Raw genomic sequence first — 17,585 nt, forward strand, 5'->3', positions numbered from 1 at the left:
AACTTACCTAAAGTGTCGCTGACAAGATCACATGATCGGGTTCAGCATTGTGTGTTGTTCAGATCACTAAAAGCCATAGATTTTGTAATCGTAGCATTTAAAGTGGGACACCGGCATCATGATATCTTCAATGCTCGTTAAGAAGTCAAACCAATCGAATACATTGTTTTCATCACAAGGTAAAGCAAAACATGCCACACACACCCCATATTATTATTATTATTGCTTTCTTCAATTCGCAGCTATTATTTAGAATTATATCAATGATAAAAATCAAATGAATATGCCTGTCTGCGGATGATTGATGATGTTGTGTGGGCTAGCTCGGAGGACAATTCTAGATTTATAGTCACACCTGATCATGAACAATGGTTTCTGTGCATATACCTACATTCTGCAGATCAAATATGAGATATTATATGTATCGCAGATAAAATATTCGTAATCGTGTCCGAGAATCTCGCATTCTGAAAATTTACGGCAGTGTCGGCATTCATCACCAGCCGAAGTACACGCATACACACGAAATATATTCCCAGACCATCACTCGTGCTACGGCCAGGCATGGGCTGCGCTTCTTTTTTCATATTTTTATGCTACGTACTGGTTTTCCCCATGTATACTCTCTTATAGCAGCTCTGAAAGCTCTAGTCCATTGAAATTTATAAGTCTCTGTTTTTATTCCCTCCTTACCTGAGCTGTCTTATTGATATGGAGAAGTTTGATGGTTCAGATTAACTGAGAGGCGTGTGATTATCTTGCGAATTTAACCCCTTTTTTGGGTTAAAAAGAAGGTCCTTTTAAAGACGTGTGGTGGGGTTGTACTGTCTTGCTGGATTCCATACATAATTATGAAGGTTAAAAAGCAGACCGTTGAACGATTTATATAAAAAGTTTGGATATAATTCATCTCTTTCTATTTACTCCCACCCAGGAGCCAATCTCGCAGGTGCGAGTGTATGTAATATGGAATCGTATCCGTGTTGAGGGGCGTGTGCTCGGTAGGTTGAATTTGAACATATATAGACACAAACCAACCAGACTCAAATGCTGTTTAATTTTAATTCAAGGTCACTGGCCTAACGCTCTCGCCTGAAAACTTGTTCTGTTCTCGACTTCGAATGCAACTGGGTGGTAAGTTACAGGGAGGATGAATAATATATGTATATGTTATGCTACGATAAGATTTGTTTGTTTGTGGATTCAGGATCACGAGTTGGCCGGAGCCCTGAGTTAAAACCTAAATAATGTCAACGTTCTAGAAGGTGTTTCCTACCGATCGAACGAATCAATAAAGATCTGCTTAGTTAATTATAATTTAATTAATTGGGACATGAAAAGGATAAGTTCACCATTCCAAGTGGGTCACCTGTAACAAAAGTAACGGTTAGGTGGGGTAAGAAATCCATATCAAATATAGAATAAATCATGAGGCTTTCAACAAATATTTGGCTTTAGCTTTCTAGCATTTTATATATATGACCCGCCGGCAATCATGGATGGACCTATTCCTCATCAATGCCAAATTCCCAACCCACCAGAGCGATCGATATTATTACATGCTTCATTTTTATATAAATAATTTTTGATCTCCCATAATATTTTAAAAAGATAAGTTCATATTCTTCAATTTTGAAATTAATCAAGGCTTTTTTTTAAAATGATCCTTAATCAAATTCCTTAAATTTCAACACCATGCTTCAAGAGAAAAGTCAACAGAATGACTTCTGATAAAGAATATTTGTGATAAAAAAAAATCAAACATTTTCAAATGTAACTTATATTTAAAATTAAAAAAAAAATTAGGATATGACCTGCACAATAAGACCATGAGACAATATCACAATGCCTTTTTTCTTGTTCTCTTCCCATAATGTTAAAAAAATGCCAAATCCGCAAGTCAACGTAGCCTTAATTGATTCAAGCAGTCATTGGTTTTGCTAATTACCACCGACATGGGTAATCACTTGTCCTGCTATGAGCTGCCTTCACTGATCAAGTAGCTATGAAGGTAGGTGCCTAGCCGATACTTTTCTGATCTTATTTATAAGACACTTTCAGTATAAAAAAAAAAACCATAAAATATATTAGCTCTCTATTAAAATATGATAATTTTCTAACTCTATCGATATTTAATATATACATTTTTTAAAAGAAACAACTACTTATACTATAATAAATAAAGAATAAAATAGTACATTCACTAAAAATTTAATAGAATGACTTATAAATACGATAAAAAATTATTTTCTCTCCTTAGACAGGATCGGAAGAGTATGAACTGAGGAAATAAATAAATGGGTGTTTGGGAAACCCAAAACCATAGTTTCAGAAGCACTTTTCCGCAAAACGAGGCAATCTTCTCCACATATTTATTTCGTAATTCGTAAAAACACTTCTGAAACCATGATTTAGTTTCTATCCAAACCCCCTAAATAGTGGACTCGTGACTCTGGTCAATTATGGGGCTCGTGGATCGGTGCGAATGGGGCTCGGGCTTCCAAGGAAATACGGCGACGTTTCGCCCCCAGACAAAACGCATTTTCGTATTTTATTTCGTTTCCACGTTTCCCTTTTCCGGTCTTGAGCTCCCCAAACTTATCCCAGAAGCGACCTCCGGTCAAAGTCAAACAAGCACCAACTCATGAGTCACGCCCTTATTTTACTATTTAATTATTTGATCAAGGACCGCCCTTAATTCCAAGCAGAATTGAGAAATTAGAAACATATCCCTCAAAATAAGGTTGGTTTTTACGCTGGTCTTAGTCTCTTGGTATTCCCCTCCCCCCAAAATATTACGCACAGAGAAGTGTCAGGAGACTAGTGGAGGGAATTTAAGGTTAAAAAATTAAAGTTGGATGAAAACATATTATTTTCATTTGAAAATTTGCTTAATTAGAGAATTACAATCAAGTCCCACATAAGATAAATAATGACTAAAAAATCTCAACAACAACCTAAGCAGCTTGTAATAACAAGTCTTACTGTGAAAAATAACAATTTCTAAAACTTGTTTTGTAATTTTTTTTCTTTTTATGAGATTGATTGTAATTATCTCTTGTTGAATTATTTCAAAATTAAAACCATATCCTTTTTAAATACTATTCAGTATAAAATATGCTGGAACTCTCCAAGCGCGCGTCATCACGAACGTGAAGTTGTCAATATGACAGAACCCTGAAGCGTATGATACTCCCTCTCTTCACCAGACCGTAATTTTGTTTCTGATCTATTTGTGTGTTCACAGACGAGCCAGTTCAGAAAATCCTATTTTGTCACGTACTAAGATCTTATATATAACGCCTAAATACTGTTTAAAAATTGAAACAAACCATACGGGAAAGTATTCTTCCCAAGAACTTCTAGAATAATAAAATCGGGGCGAATTCATTGCAGTTATTAGAATAAGGAGTTAAAAGTGATTGGGAATTTAAAATCAAATAAGTAGCTGGGACACATAAAATAATCAAAGATTTGGAAAATCGACATCCACCGTCCACGCGGGACTGGCCGAGAGGTGTGACTTGATTATCACACCGCAAAGAGAACACGGCTATAATTTCTTGAACCCGTAATGGGAAACCCAGAAAACGGTTATGAATCAGGTATTGCGCAGAGCGTAGTTGCACGAGGATCCATGTTTTACAGTTATACGGAATGGGCATTCAAGATATGATATGTATTGTGACAATGGGATCTTCAATTATCAACCTTTCAGAGGAACACAATTATGTTTATACGAGTACTTGTTTTGTTTATGTTATGTTCTTCAATATATATATATACATATATATTTTCTTGTATAACTAACCTGGGGATTGCCAGCATTCTGGAGTGACCAATTTGACGTCATGATTATATAACACGAGCCACAGATTAACAAGACGGTTGTGCAAGTACATGTGTGTTAAGAAACAAGACATGGGATTTGTAATAAGAGGGGAAGGCCGTACGCGGACAAGAGCGAATGAAGAGCAAGAACAAGAGAGAGAAGGAAAGGAATAATGAATAATGAATGGGGTGGATGCGGGAGTGGGAAAGGAACAAACAAGTATTGGAATGGAAAGCAAGAGAGAGAAGAGAAGCATGGGCAGCTAGGTAGGAGGTACCAAGTACTCACACGCAAACTATGTCAGCATGCGCCCTTCTTAGCCGCACGTGCACCACCTTTTCCCTTTCTCACCAAAGGTAAAACCCATCTCCATCTCCTATATACTGATTCATACATTCACCAGTATATATACGCTCACAAATATATGTTTTGCTAAAAAAGAGAACAAGAGAGAGAATTAAGAAGGGGAGGAAGAAGAAGCAGAGTGGGTAAAGGAAACCCTATGCAGCCAGGGTGATGCCCACGTCCCTTGAGAATTTTAGCCTCTTTTGATATATACATATCTATGTATGGTAGTTTTAACAACTAAATTCTTTGCTCAAATCCAGTCCCTAAAACTCACTCACCCTTGTACCTTTTTACATCTATAGTTCCCTTTTCGGCCCTTCATTTACGACCTCCTCTGCTGCTTCTCGTCACAATCCAGTGATCCACACCCCCCCTGTGGAATTAATAATTTGCTTCCCCACCCTTTTTAACCCAAAAAAAATTGATTCGTTATTGTCTTTAATGAACCATGTATAAATTGTAAATCGATTTTTAACTCGCGTAATGATACGCATGTCATGATCACGTGATGCTTAATGGCGGAGAATTAAAAGAGCTGCATGCACAAGGTAGCAGAGAGCTAGGGAAGATGTTAAATTCAAGACAAATGAAGCAGAATATGACTCTGGGAGGAAATTCTCAGGCGAGGCAAGACCGGAACAATTTGCATTGAATATTATATGAACTCATATTAATTTAAAAGAGTTCGTTATAAGAATAATCTAAAACGTCGGCTGCTTTGAGCGCATAGCCGGAACCCCATTCACACCTGACACCGGTCCAAGCAGTGATATTCTACGTATGGAAAACCTCGACCCTGGCACCTTCCTCATTCATTAAATGCCCCCGCCTCGTCATGACCCTGTCCGTACCGGTGAATTACCTCCATTTGCCGGTCAAAACTTGTTTAATTTGCTTTGCTTGGCAAGCTCCGATTATTAGCCATCCTCATCCTCTGGACTTTCTCTTTCTTCGTGAACCCAAAACTATTCTCTCCATCCTCCCCCACCTATTAACCAGATCAACCCGACCTTGCTCCGTCTCTACCACCCACTCCGCGTTGCCAAGTTTCATTTTTTCCTGGTTGAGGCTGAAGGATTCAGGCTTGATCATGGGAGTGTAATCTGTGGGTCGTTTATGGAGAAGAAAGACATGGGTGTCAAGAAGGAGGAAGCAGTTGGATCCTCTTCGTTTGGGGATTATAATTCAAACAGCTTCCCACTTTCGAGTGTCTTTGATTTTCATGAAGTGGAAAAGAGCTCTTTAGGGTTTATGGAGTTACTGGGTGTGCAGGAGCAGGACTATGGTTCCTTTGATTTGCCCCCGCAACTATTTCCTTCCGACCTCAAAAATCGATGTGCCGCTGCAAAAAACTACTGCGAGCCGTTGAATCAACAGCCTGCCACTCCAAACTCTTCATCCATTTCATCTGCGTCCAGTGAGGCACTGATTGATGAACACACTAAAACTGTAGATCAACGGGGAGATGAACAACGAAAGACCAAGAAAAAGTGGGTTTTCTATTCATCTCCTTTTCCCCCATTTTGATTTAATAGAAGGGAGTATGGGACGAAAGGAGATAATTTGGTGCGGTCTTGTGTAATGTAGTACGTGATTTTTCTCCTTTAAATTATTTTTGCTTCGATTGCCGGAACCTTATGCGCTCGCGCGCGCACTTCTTATTAGGAAATAAATGTAGTATGCCTTAATTTTTCTTCTGTCGCACGTAAATTGGTGTTACCGACATTCTAAGATTTGATGGTTTCGTGGATCTGGCTGGGTATAGGTTGAAGGCCAAGAAGACAAGTCAGAAGAAACAGAGGGAACCGAGATTCGCGTTCATGACGAAAAGCGAGGTCGATCATCTGGATGATGGGTACAGATGGAGAAAGTACGGTCAAAAAGCCGTGAAGAACAGCCCCTTTCCCAGGTGATGCTTCAATTTCTGCTGTACATCTCTTATTTTCACTCATCTGCACCTAGCTTTGCTAATTCTTTTTCTAGTTTAAAATGAATTTTAAATATCGTTCTTAAAATTTTGAACAGAAGCTACTACCGTTGCACCAGTGCTTCATGTAATGTGAAGAAACGAGTGGAACGATCCTTCACTGATCCAAGCATTGTTGTCACGACCTATGAAGGCCAACACACACATACAAGCCCACTCATGCCTCGTTCGACTCTTGCCGGAGCTTTGGTACCAGCGGTGGTCTCCGCCGGATGTGGTTCAGCTGCAACGCCGGGAAACTTATTATCCCCGCAGTATCATGAGCAGCTCCAACATCATAATGATCACCAATTCCTAGCGAACACATTGTCGTCTTTGGGTTTTCCTCGCATTTGTGGTTCAAAGAGTAGTATCGCCGCCTTTCCTCAAGAGAGGATGCCTTGTAATCCAGGGACCAATGCTTTTTTAAGGGACCATGGGCTTCTCCAAGATATCATTCCTTCCCATATGTTGAAAGAAGAGTAGACAGACCATCAATCCTTAATTAACTGCGTGATCATGCAAATTCTTTGTAATGATGACGTTAATTTAATTTATAATAGACTTAGACGTGAACTCCAGTACTCCTGCTAGTTAGTTAATTATATGTAAAACCCAATGTTTTGCGCATAGCCCTCGTGTTTATCATTTACTGTATGCTATGTTGCTTGGATTTTTAACCAGTGCAGGGACTACATCTTCTAGCGAGCTTTAATATTTTTGTTGAGCTAAAAAGGAAGAAGGGAGAAGAAAGTTCTCGTAGGCGGGGGTTGTGGGAAAGATAACAAAGAAACAAAATAGTAAATAAGCTTTTCTGTCCGCTTTGAATCTTCTGACTCGTCCTTTGTCTTGTATTCTTGTTTCTTTTCGTTGAAGGAATGTACGTCGATTTCACTGCGCAGCAGTAAAGATTGTTAGGTTTAGGTTTATTGGCACGAGAACGATCCCGTGTGGAAGCTTTCTTCCTTAGCTTTGTCCCGGAATCCACACAAAACTAATTCTAGGAAAATGTTTTAAAATTTGGAGGATCTGATGGTGAAAGCAGTGTCCTTATATGGGCACGTTGTTATAAATAGGAAGGTCGCTTCAACCTCTACCACTCTATTTCGAGCTTGTTGAGTAAATGCCACTCTTTAATCTGCACGTTATGCAATCCATTAATGAAATCGATTCATTGAAGAGAGGCCAGATAAGAGCACCTGAAAAGGAGGGAAACTGGAGAGGGCTAAAAGAAAAAAAGCCGAAAAAGAAAGAAGAAAACCCACGGCAGCATGTCACAGATAGTGGTTTGGTTTCTGTGACGGACGGAATAGATCCTGATAACGACATCTTTTAGCTTTTATTGAGGAAGACACCAGAACATCTCGAGTCATGTTCTTCCTTCTGCTGCGTTCTATTGAGCAGGTGAGACTATCATCGTACAGGAATAATTGAAGTTGATAGGATGGGCACAGGCCAACTCACCGTGAAGCTTGAGGGTGAAATGATGGGACCCTTCTATTCCAATGGGCACTGACGATTTCTTAGCACTATTAACACACACGTACATTACTCCCGACCTAAAATTGACCAATTGCTCCGCGTAAAGTGCGGGATTACATCCCTCATTTCTCTTCTTTTACTTGGGATTTGTTCACCATCTCTACTGTATGATTTTTAAATCCACCTTATTTTGTTCTTTCAAGATTATACCCCCTGATATGCAGTGCCAGGAATTTTCGTTTGTCAGGCCCCATAATCAGGCCCAACGTAAAAGTGAGCCCTGATAAGAGCAACCAAACTTTTTTTAATGTACGTAATGACCATCTTTAATCCGCGTGCGTTGCTGCGCACAGCCATGAGGATCTAAACATATTATTATAACCAGTTTCGAGCTTTCTGTACACTTCCTTGCCTGTAAATAATTTTTGCTAAAGAAAAGAAAGGGGGGAAAAAATCGGCCAGCCGTTTGTTGTCTAAAGCTCCGCCCGCAACAGAAGACCCACAAAACATCAATCTCAAATACAATGCTAGGAGTCCACCGGCTACACCCCCCCCCCCCAAAAAAAACCACAGGAAAAAAAATATATTACAAGATAGTAGCAGCCATTGCAAAGTTCATGCAGCCGAGGTGGTCCGCTGTTTGGAGGATCGAATCTTCAGATAATGGAAACATTTCCAATAGTAATTGTGGTTTCAGATATTAGATTCTCCTTAAGACAGAGACGTGATATAACTACTTGTTTCCTGCACAATTACAGCATGTTAACTGATGCAACCAAACGGGAGAATAAAATCATCCGCCCTATTTGACGACAAAATGGTAAAGTGGCAGTTTTTTTTTAAAAAAATAAAAAGAATTACAAGTAACTGAGAGTTACTTCCAAAAGTCAGGTTTAAACATGAAGGTAAATGACTCGGTTTATATTTAATCAATTTTTCTAAGATGCGAAAAGTTAGCATCTGTAAGCGATATACTGAGCTATTGACCCCAAAAAATGTGATCTGCTAAGCCATGGGACTATAACGTGAAGTCAAAAGAACACACCTGCTTTTAATTCCACTAGCAAAACGCACGATAGGTAGATAGCTAAATCTTAAGAAATATCAGGATGATATGAATACCCCATCTTTGAAACACAAAACCCCACAACCCCCCCCCCCCCCAAAAAAAAAAGGATTTGAATAACTATTTTCTCTCTGTCATACATACAAGGGGGAGGTAACCCCCAGACAGGCAGGAAAGGTTTGCTCCGTAGTTATTGGAAGATGCATTTGAGAGTTCACCTGCTGTATCTAAGCAACTTGTCAGGAAGATAATGCCAACTATGAATTTGGACAGCCATGATCCTCCTGCTCTTGTAGTTTGTTCTCATACAAGGCATATTCATCGGGCTTCTCCCACTGCAGCAACATTCAGAGCAAGAATCATAAACTTGGTTTAATAAAATTCAGGGAAAAAATGTAGGAACAGGCTCAAAACTGAAAAGGGAGAAACATTACCCTACTTTCACAAGTTACGCAATTATAGTAGTACTTATTACCATCAGGACAGATATGCTCACTCCAGTCACACTCTGGAAAAACTTCGTCGTCAGGACTTTCTGGCATATTTGGTGATGTACTGCCAGCAACAGCACAAGGACTGCCTCCGGTCTGGGAAGGCTGCAAAGAAAAATATAAAACTAAGCATAACATTCAGGCTGGTCAAATAAAAATGTAGATAGCCTACCCTGACCTCGCACCAAATCAAATTAATCTAGTCAATGTATGGTAAAAAGAGTTGATACTTAAACTCAACAGCAAGAGAATGGCAAATTCAGTAGTTTTGTTAATCTACAGTAACTTGTAAACGGGCAAAACCCATGAAATTAAGGTTGATTTTATTGAGGCATCATCAAAGATTAAAAGAAAGAAATCCAGAATCACCTCAAGGCTTGAGGTCGTCAAGGTACAGGTGCCGGGAACGTGTTTAGAAATGCTCTAAAGTTAACTTTAGAAGGCCTAAAATTTTTTGATGGTAATTTCCAGGAGGAAAAAGAAACACAGTTTGAAGAAATCTAAGAATGTCGAGTTAATAAGAGACAAATATCACTGCAGCTATGTGAACCTATCTCTTCAGTAACTAAAAATTCACTTCACAACCAGAACAAAAACCTGAATGAAGAGCTCCTAAATAATGATTGATTAATGTATTACCTGTTAGCCACTAACCTGTGTATTTATCTGCTGCTCTACTATATTTTGACTTGATGAATCTGTTGGATGCGACTGCTTCAGCACCTCGGTAACAACTGGTTGAGAAGATAACTTTTGAGCCTGCATGGACTGGGAGGGCATTGGAGCCAATTGTGGATGTGCTTGCTTGGAAGGAAATGGTTGTTGCACCATGGCATTAGCAGGTTGCCAGTTTTGAATATGAGGAGCAACTTGTGGGTGTGGAATTGTGGGATGATGTGGGGCCATAGGCAGATTACTCCCTCCAGTGGAATCACCATAGTTCGGTGGCAGCCTGCAACAACTCAATTAAGCAGAAGCGAATTCAGCTTTCTTGCAATTAGTTTCAAAAAATTTGTGTGTGTGTGTGTGTGTGATAGAGAGAGAGAGAGAGAGGATGAAACGAAACCAACCAGACAGCTGGTTCTTGAGAACATGGACCAAATGCACTCCCAGGCATATGGTTGACCCTACACACAGCCCGGGGGGGGGGGTGAGGAGCATAAAAACGGACATAAATCCCTTGCTTACAAATTTTGTTCATTAACAAAATTACGGATATATTGAGTACATGAAAGCATGCACCCGTAAGCCTTGACAAGGCATATGTACACAAGGTACTTGGCTAATCAATTACCAGAGCAGAAAACGGTGAAAAGGCATATGTACACAAGGTACTTGGCTAATCAATTACCAGAAAGAAAACGGTTCGGACAAAATATGAATTCAGTAACAAGTAATTGAAGTTCTTTCATTAGAAATGTCACATCAGAGTTATATCTGAAAATAAAAGGGAAAGAAGGCAGAACCTGGGTTCTCCGGTCTTGGGTTTCTTAGGGTCCGCAAAACGAACAATTAATGGATGATCACAACCCTGCTTGATTAAGAAGATTTAATGAGCCTTCACAAGAACCATGAAGTAATATATATAAATTAAAAATAAAAAAGAAGAAGAGCTTTACCCTCATTGTGAATGCATTGTTCAGCGCTTTGATTGCTGCCAAAGCCATATCTCTGTTTGAAAATTTGACAAAACAATATCCTTGAAATTCAAGAAAGGTATAGAAGTGGCGAGTTGTTAGGCAAAAGGTGAAATATGAATAATAAATTGATGAAGCAGGAAATACTTATCAAAATCAAGATGACACAGCGTTCCAATGCTAAAAATATATAGCCTACATTGGACTATTATTCATGGTGAACGTTTATCTCTTTCCCCTCAATATTTTGTATATGTTCTAATGGGTGTGGCATGTTCAAAACCAATCGCTTAGTTATACTTATTACTTCACCCAAGAAGAAAAGGCAGTTCTCTATCTCATTCCAACCTCAACTACTTCACATGATACCCAACCATCTCCGGCCACTTGGGAGCTTTAGTTGAGAAAATAGAAATGATTGAGGACACACACGCACATATATTTTTTTAAAAAAGATCATAAACCAACCGCGAGATTGAGCAATGAAGATGTCCTCCACATGTCCATAAGGAGAAAATACCTGTAGAAAATATGCATAAAAAGAATTACAAAATAGAGCCTAGGATATCAGATGCATCTTGGCATGGAAGTGGATAGTGAAGGATATTTCACATGATAATCAAAATAAACGGTAAGGAAATTAAAGAATAACATTAACCGTGCAAATTAGACACAAGCACACATTAACAAACAATTTCACCCAGCTATTTCTGCATAAAAGCATTATGAAGTATGAACAACTTCGACATGGCGCCCAAAATTTTTGAACTCCATTAGATGCCAACCAACCAAGGGCGTGGATCTAATGCGTTTCTAAAATCAGCACATTCTGAAGTTCAAGAAAAACACTAGCACTAACATGTATAAGACAGAAAAGTAACTTGAGCTTAGATGATGACAGAATATATTCGAAGATTTTAGTGAATGTGAATGGTAAGACATACTTCTTCAATTTCCTTTTTTGAAGCTTCTTTGTTGATGCAACCAACAAACACTTTGTCCACCGCCTCTAAGAATAAATATTAAAACAAAAGGCAACAATGAGCTAGGGGAAAAACACAAATTCAAAGAGTAGAGGTAAATAAAAAGAATATCAAAGAGAATATATTCAGAAACAGAAAGATAATCAGTATGGCCATAAAAGGTTGCAGGCTATCTTGAGAGCAAGAAGAAGCATGCCTTCTGAGAGATTTTTTTTGTCCATAATTTGGGGGAACCCTCGAATCCCTGCCAAAAGAGTAAAAAATATAATTCAATACCAAAAGACCATGATGCTTTTAGTTTTAATTGCTTATTACTCGCTGAAGAAGCTCCACTGTAATCTATGAAATCTGAGAACATTCATCAATCTCCTTTTCTTTACTTTCAAACAAATATATGTGAATGTGACAATATTTCTTGTATCTCCTGTGTGCTTCGTCAATAAAACTTAAAATTTGAACATCTCAGTACAAATCCTGGAATTTTCAAAATCAAAGCTCAGTAAAATAACAGAAAGCAATTTTGAAGATATTGTCATGTTCTAAGAATCCTCAAAACCTAAGCTGAGAGCTTACAACATCCCAGAAGGTACAGATGGCGTATAGACTATAGAGTCATCATAAACATGGTCCACCATAAAAAGTAATTATGATGGAGTGTGCAAACTTCAAGGCAAAGGACCCCATAAAAATATAGCCAAATGGACTGGAGCTTGGGTTGGTTTGTCAGGAAATTGTTGCATATATTCAGCTTATAGCACATGTTGGTTCAGAAATATTAAAACACTACTATAGGAAAAGGGTCAAAAGGAGATTCTTAAAGAATTACCAAGACGCTCTTTTTCTCGGTCTGCAAATCTGACAACAATGGGTGATGACTCCTATAAAAATTAAATATGTCAAACAACAAAAGACTTCGTTTAAACTGATAGAATTAGTGGCAGCAACAAAGGGTTAATTTAATGCATTACAGAAAAACTTGTACTCACCCCAGTGAAAGTATATCGATTGCTTAAAGCTTTGATAGCCCTCTCAGCTTCATCTAACGTTGCAAATTTCACAAAACAACTTCCTGCATGAGTTAAACAAAATTTTAACTGTGATTAATTTTGGTCAGACTATGCTACATACATTCAAGGCAGCACAAGGTTAAACTCAATTCCTGAAAGCCCCTAAGGAAGTTAGAAGATATCGAACTTAACAATACTGATGGACATATAGTACATAAACTCAAGATAGCAAACTAGTACCTTGTCTTTCTCCTGTTTTCTTATCCCTCAAAAGAACAACTTCAACAATAGTTCCGTGTTCTTCAAACACCAGGCGGATCTGGTTTAAACATACAAAATACGCAAGTGAAATGTGATCAACAGTTATAATTATTGTAGAAATGACAGTATTGTGGAAGAAAATAACAAAACCTATATGGTTATGCATTTTTCTTAAGGAAGCATGATTCAACCCTTTTTTTTTGGGGGGGTGGGGGGGGGGGGGTTGGAGGAATCATCTTGTTGGGGGAGGATATAAGGAAGGAGAATCTACTGAAACTTTGTATTGGAGAGACATGTGTGATAATCTGATCACATTTCTCATTCTGAGGATGGCATATGGAATGCCCATCTCTGTTCCAGTGTGTGGTTGTATAAAGAATAAAATGAGTCAACTATAAACTGTTTTGCATTTAGCACATGTGGTTTTCATGATATAGAATCAATATTGAAGCTAGATGATGATGATAAGGGCATACAACAAATATTAAGATTAGATTTTGGAGTAGGTTGCATTAGTCACCATTCCAATATTTTTAAGAGCGAATGTTAATCCCACCCTTGGCAAGATCAGGACCTAGAACGGAATTGTTAGTCCAAGGCTTTCAAGATAAAGTCAAACATGGGAATAGCCATTTCCATGGACCACAAACAGAAATGGATTAAACATTTTTGTGTGCCAAAAGTATTCTTGCATTCAACATTCCATATGCAACCAGTGTATGATTTCTGGAAGAAAAAGACTTACATCATTTTCTGTCGATGTCCTTGGAACAGGAGCAATGTAAAGTTTCACATTATAAGCACCGTCAACTTGATCTGGCAATTGGAAAAGAAATGAGTCTAGCGATGCAGACGAAATTGCATCTAAATGTATCATCCACTCCAAAAGCTAAAATCTTCTCAAGTAGCGAGAAAAACACAAAGTGGTGTGTGAACGTAAAATTGTAGGTTAAATTCAAAATCTGATCACCTGATCAAAATGCGACTACATAGAAAAGAACCAAAGTTTTTTCTTTTATTTCTTTGGTTTAACTTTTGGTGTTTGGGGTGGGGGGCTTTTACCCGAGAGCGATGAAAAGGAAACCCATTAGACCTCAGGTCCAAAAGCTACAAGACTGTGTTGACTATCCGTTGCCGTTCAGGGCAGTTATCTCATCATCATTTCATACAAGAATGAGGAGGAACAAGCTGTCATTGCTATCTTCCATCAAATTAGACTCCTTCACTGACTTAAGGTCATACTAGTGGAGTAAGAGCAAGTGAAAGAGACTGTAGATATCAGACCATGATATCAAGAAAGGGGAGGGGAAGAGAGAGAGAGAGAAGAGATGCCAAACAGCATTCCAAATGAAAAGCAAAAAAGCTGTTATAACTGATGACTATCTAAACCGTATTGCCAACCGCCTTGAGTGGTTCCTGGTTTCGGTTATTTACTTGGCCGGAACTTGATAACAAAAGGATTGTTATTCTAATGAAATGAGGCAATAAAAGAAAACATAGAAAGAAATAAGCTCGTACCTGGAGAAGCTCCTTGGGTAGAGGGATGCCAACCTCGTTTCCGCCCCGGACGAGGCAAGGGATGGTTAAAACCATATCCAGAGTTGCCATTGGTAGAGGGAGGTCCTCCAGCACCGAACGAGTTGTTTGGATCGCCATTCATGTGATTAAAGTGGTTATAAGGTTGATTATGGTTAGCAAAACCATTGGGAGGGCCAGGGACATGGGGGTAAGTGAAGTTACCGGCGATGTGAGGATCATGGCCATTCGGCTGTAGAAAGTTGCAGTGGTTGAGAAACGGTTCATGCATATGAGGGTGAATTGGGTGACTGGATGGAGGAGGGGGCGGGGGGAGGCCGTTTCCGGTGACTCTTTGATCCGGGTGGTTATTAAGATTCTCCATCCTTGTAAGACTTCGTAATAAACACTTGACCTTACAGAAGATATGGCCTCAGGAAGAGGAAAGTGGCGAGCTTTCGACTTTGCAATGCTGCTTGTCCTCGACAACTAAACTAGGAACGGTTCAACAGTTCAGACTTGATTGATTCCGTCGAAACCTTCCAGACAAACGTAATCTGGATTCCGAAAATTTATACCGGCGAGCTTGCTACTGATTTTTTGGGGTAAAAATTAAGATATTTATATGGAGACAATTTACTGAATTTAGCGTTTAAGTTTTTAGGCTTACTTTCATATTTTCTGTTTAAAAAAAAAAAAGTTCATATTTCGAATATTTATTTTGGAAAAGGTCACGTGTCTATCTCCCATTAGACCAGACCCGGTTTGACAAAAATGGATGGCTTAATGTGTTGGGGAAAAAAAATGAAAACAGCTTCGTGTGCGATTTGTTTTATGTGAAAACATGTATCTGATTTGCAATGATAAAAAATGCTGGCAAAAAAATATATAATCACAAATAAAGCACGATAAATTTAACAATAAAAAAAAATTTCCAACTAAATAGGAAAAGCGAAACACTTAACAAATTACCACATCCAGACGATTATGCAAAATTATAAGCTATTAAACAATGTGTTTATTGATTAATACCAATCACTTCCAAATAAAGAGAAACACCTAAAATTCAGTACCAAAAAAACAACAGAGAAAAAACCCCTTATCCATAGTTTTAGCTGGCAAAGGAGTTGGACGGACTTATTAAGGGAGAGAGTTCAGTTATTGAGTCAGTTGGGGCGCTGAGAGAGGCATCTCCACAACTAAGTAAACTGACATCTTCTGAAACTAATTCTGAGGTTGTTAATGCCTTTTAGCTAGGGGGAGGTGAAAGCATGTATACTCTCCTACCTGGTCGTAAAGTAGTGGATCATGAGTTAAGTGCCCTGTTTTTGGATTGTGGGTGAGCCCAGCTCCTTTCTTAAATTTTGTTACAAAAAAAAGTAGAGAAACAATTGAAAGAAGGGAAAATGACAAAAAAATATTTATTAAAATTGAAAAAGACGAAAAAATGATCCAAATAAATGAAATGACCAAATGAACATGAGGTATGAATTTGGGATTTGCAGATTTCAGTAAAATGACTAATACGCCTCTAGAGTAAGACAAATAAAAAGCAGTTGAATATTTTTACATACTAACACGTTGATTAAAATGGGTTGCAAAATTCATTACATAAACGGTCACTTTTATTTTGTAAGTTGTTATTTTCATTTAGTAAAATTGTGGGTAAAAGCATTAAAAATAATTGTAAATAAACAAGTTGCAAATCCCTTGATATAAATGGCAACTTTTATTACATAGGTTGTAGTTCTTTTTTACTCGTTTTGTAAAAATGTCTGTAAATAGCTTATAACAAATTGCAAAACTCCTCATGCAAACTGTCACTTTTATTTCATAAGTTGTTGTTCTCGTTATATGTTTAGTAAAATTATATATAAATAGATTAGAAATAATTACAAACAAGGAGATTGTGAGACACATTATAGAAATTGGTATATTCATTTTGAAAGTTGTTAATCACTTCACAAATGCTGTTAAAAACTACCTTCATTATAATGAAACCTAAAGAAAAACTAAATCCAAGTTCCTCCGGTCACCAAAAAGAGTTATTCGAAATCACATTGCCCCCGTCGTAGGAGTAGATTGCCGTTGCTAAAGTTGGTTACCATCGCTGAAGTATATTGTCCTGTCTGAAATAACTCGTACTCCCTAAAATTGCCGTCGTTGAGGAGGTTGCCAAGTAATGCCATCTGTAAACAAACAAATAGGTCGCCGAAGTACATTTAGTGGACGTGCACTTAAAGTGCATCACAGTAAACATTAAACTATTAATTTTCATAATTAACTAAATGTGTAATGAAATATATCATTCACGTAATGATATTTACCAAAAAACAGCAGGCACATGACAACAATCACATTGCGTAATTACTTGCCACCATTTTTTGATTTTTGCTACATCATTCACCAACTACTAAATATAAACCCTTAACCCCAATAATTCTGTCCCTATTTCACCATGAAACAGCCACAAAAATGAACAACCCAAGCCCCACCATCAACTTCTATTCACTTACATAATCTCACAAGTTTACTCCCTCTCTTCTTCTCTCTATCTCTTCTTTTTTCTCTGCTTCTTCTCTAAATTTTATCTCTCTCTTTCTCCCCCTTATAGTGTTGGTGATGAGATTGAGAAGGGAAGACAAAAGACAAGAGGTACCAAGTCTCAAACCCTAAGCCTAATGAAATATTCATTAAGAACATACCAGAACGCTGTAGGAGAGACCGCATCTTCTTCTTCTTCATCGAACCCTTTGACAGTTCATGCCCAGCCTATAGTTTTGCTGCCCTTCGAAGAAGAAGAGAACCTGACGAGAGAGAAAATAGCTTTCTAGACATGATGTGAAAGAGAAGACAAAAAAAAAGATGAGAAAAAGGGTATTGATGTAACTTGTTAAAATTTGTGAATCCCAATTCAATACCTGTAGACCTATCTGTCCTTTGTGAAATTAGAATGACTAATATGGAATTTTAAAATTCAAATGGTATTTATATGGG

At 38.1% G+C, this 17,585-nt stretch overlaps 2 protein-coding genes across 2 annotated transcripts; one reads left to right on the forward strand and one right to left on the reverse strand.

Moving 5' to 3' along the window:
- The first annotated feature begins 5,097 nt into the window (after window positions 1-5,097).
- On the forward strand, window positions 5,098-6,974 carry LOC114752352 (WRKY transcription factor 23-like). The gene is made up of 3 exons (XM_028941091.1): window positions 5,098-5,670; window positions 5,946-6,089; window positions 6,206-6,974. Exons 1-3 carry the CDS (start codon window positions 5,297-5,299, stop codon window positions 6,630-6,632), a joined length of 945 nt encoding a protein of 314 aa, XP_028796924.1. The 5' UTR covers window positions 5,098-5,296; the 3' UTR covers window positions 6,633-6,974.
- A 1,010-nt stretch (window positions 6,975-7,984) lies between these two features.
- Window positions 7,985-14,973, reverse strand: LOC114752351 (flowering time control protein FCA-like). The gene is made up of 15 exons (XM_028941090.1): window positions 14,592-14,973; window positions 13,819-13,889; window positions 13,053-13,131; window positions 12,792-12,874; window positions 12,632-12,683; window positions 12,002-12,049; window positions 11,767-11,831; window positions 11,291-11,342; window positions 10,805-10,884; window positions 10,652-10,716; window positions 10,256-10,312; window positions 9,840-10,137; window positions 9,129-9,290; window positions 8,913-9,029; window positions 7,985-8,372 (listed from the first exon to the last, which is right to left on the reverse strand). Exons 1-14 carry the CDS (start codon window positions 14,971-14,973, stop codon window positions 8,952-8,954), a joined length of 1,572 nt encoding a protein of 523 aa, XP_028796923.1. The 3' UTR covers window positions 7,985-8,372; window positions 8,913-8,951.
- Between the last annotated feature and the right edge of the window lie 2,612 nt (window positions 14,974-17,585).

The sequence above is a fragment of the Neltuma alba genome, unplaced genomic scaffold (genome assembly GCF_004799145.2).
Source record: "Neltuma alba isolate B1F8T4 unplaced genomic scaffold, ASM479914v2 tig00007343_pilon, whole genome shotgun sequence".
Lineage (NCBI taxonomy): Eukaryota > Viridiplantae > Streptophyta > Magnoliopsida > Fabales > Fabaceae > Neltuma > Neltuma alba.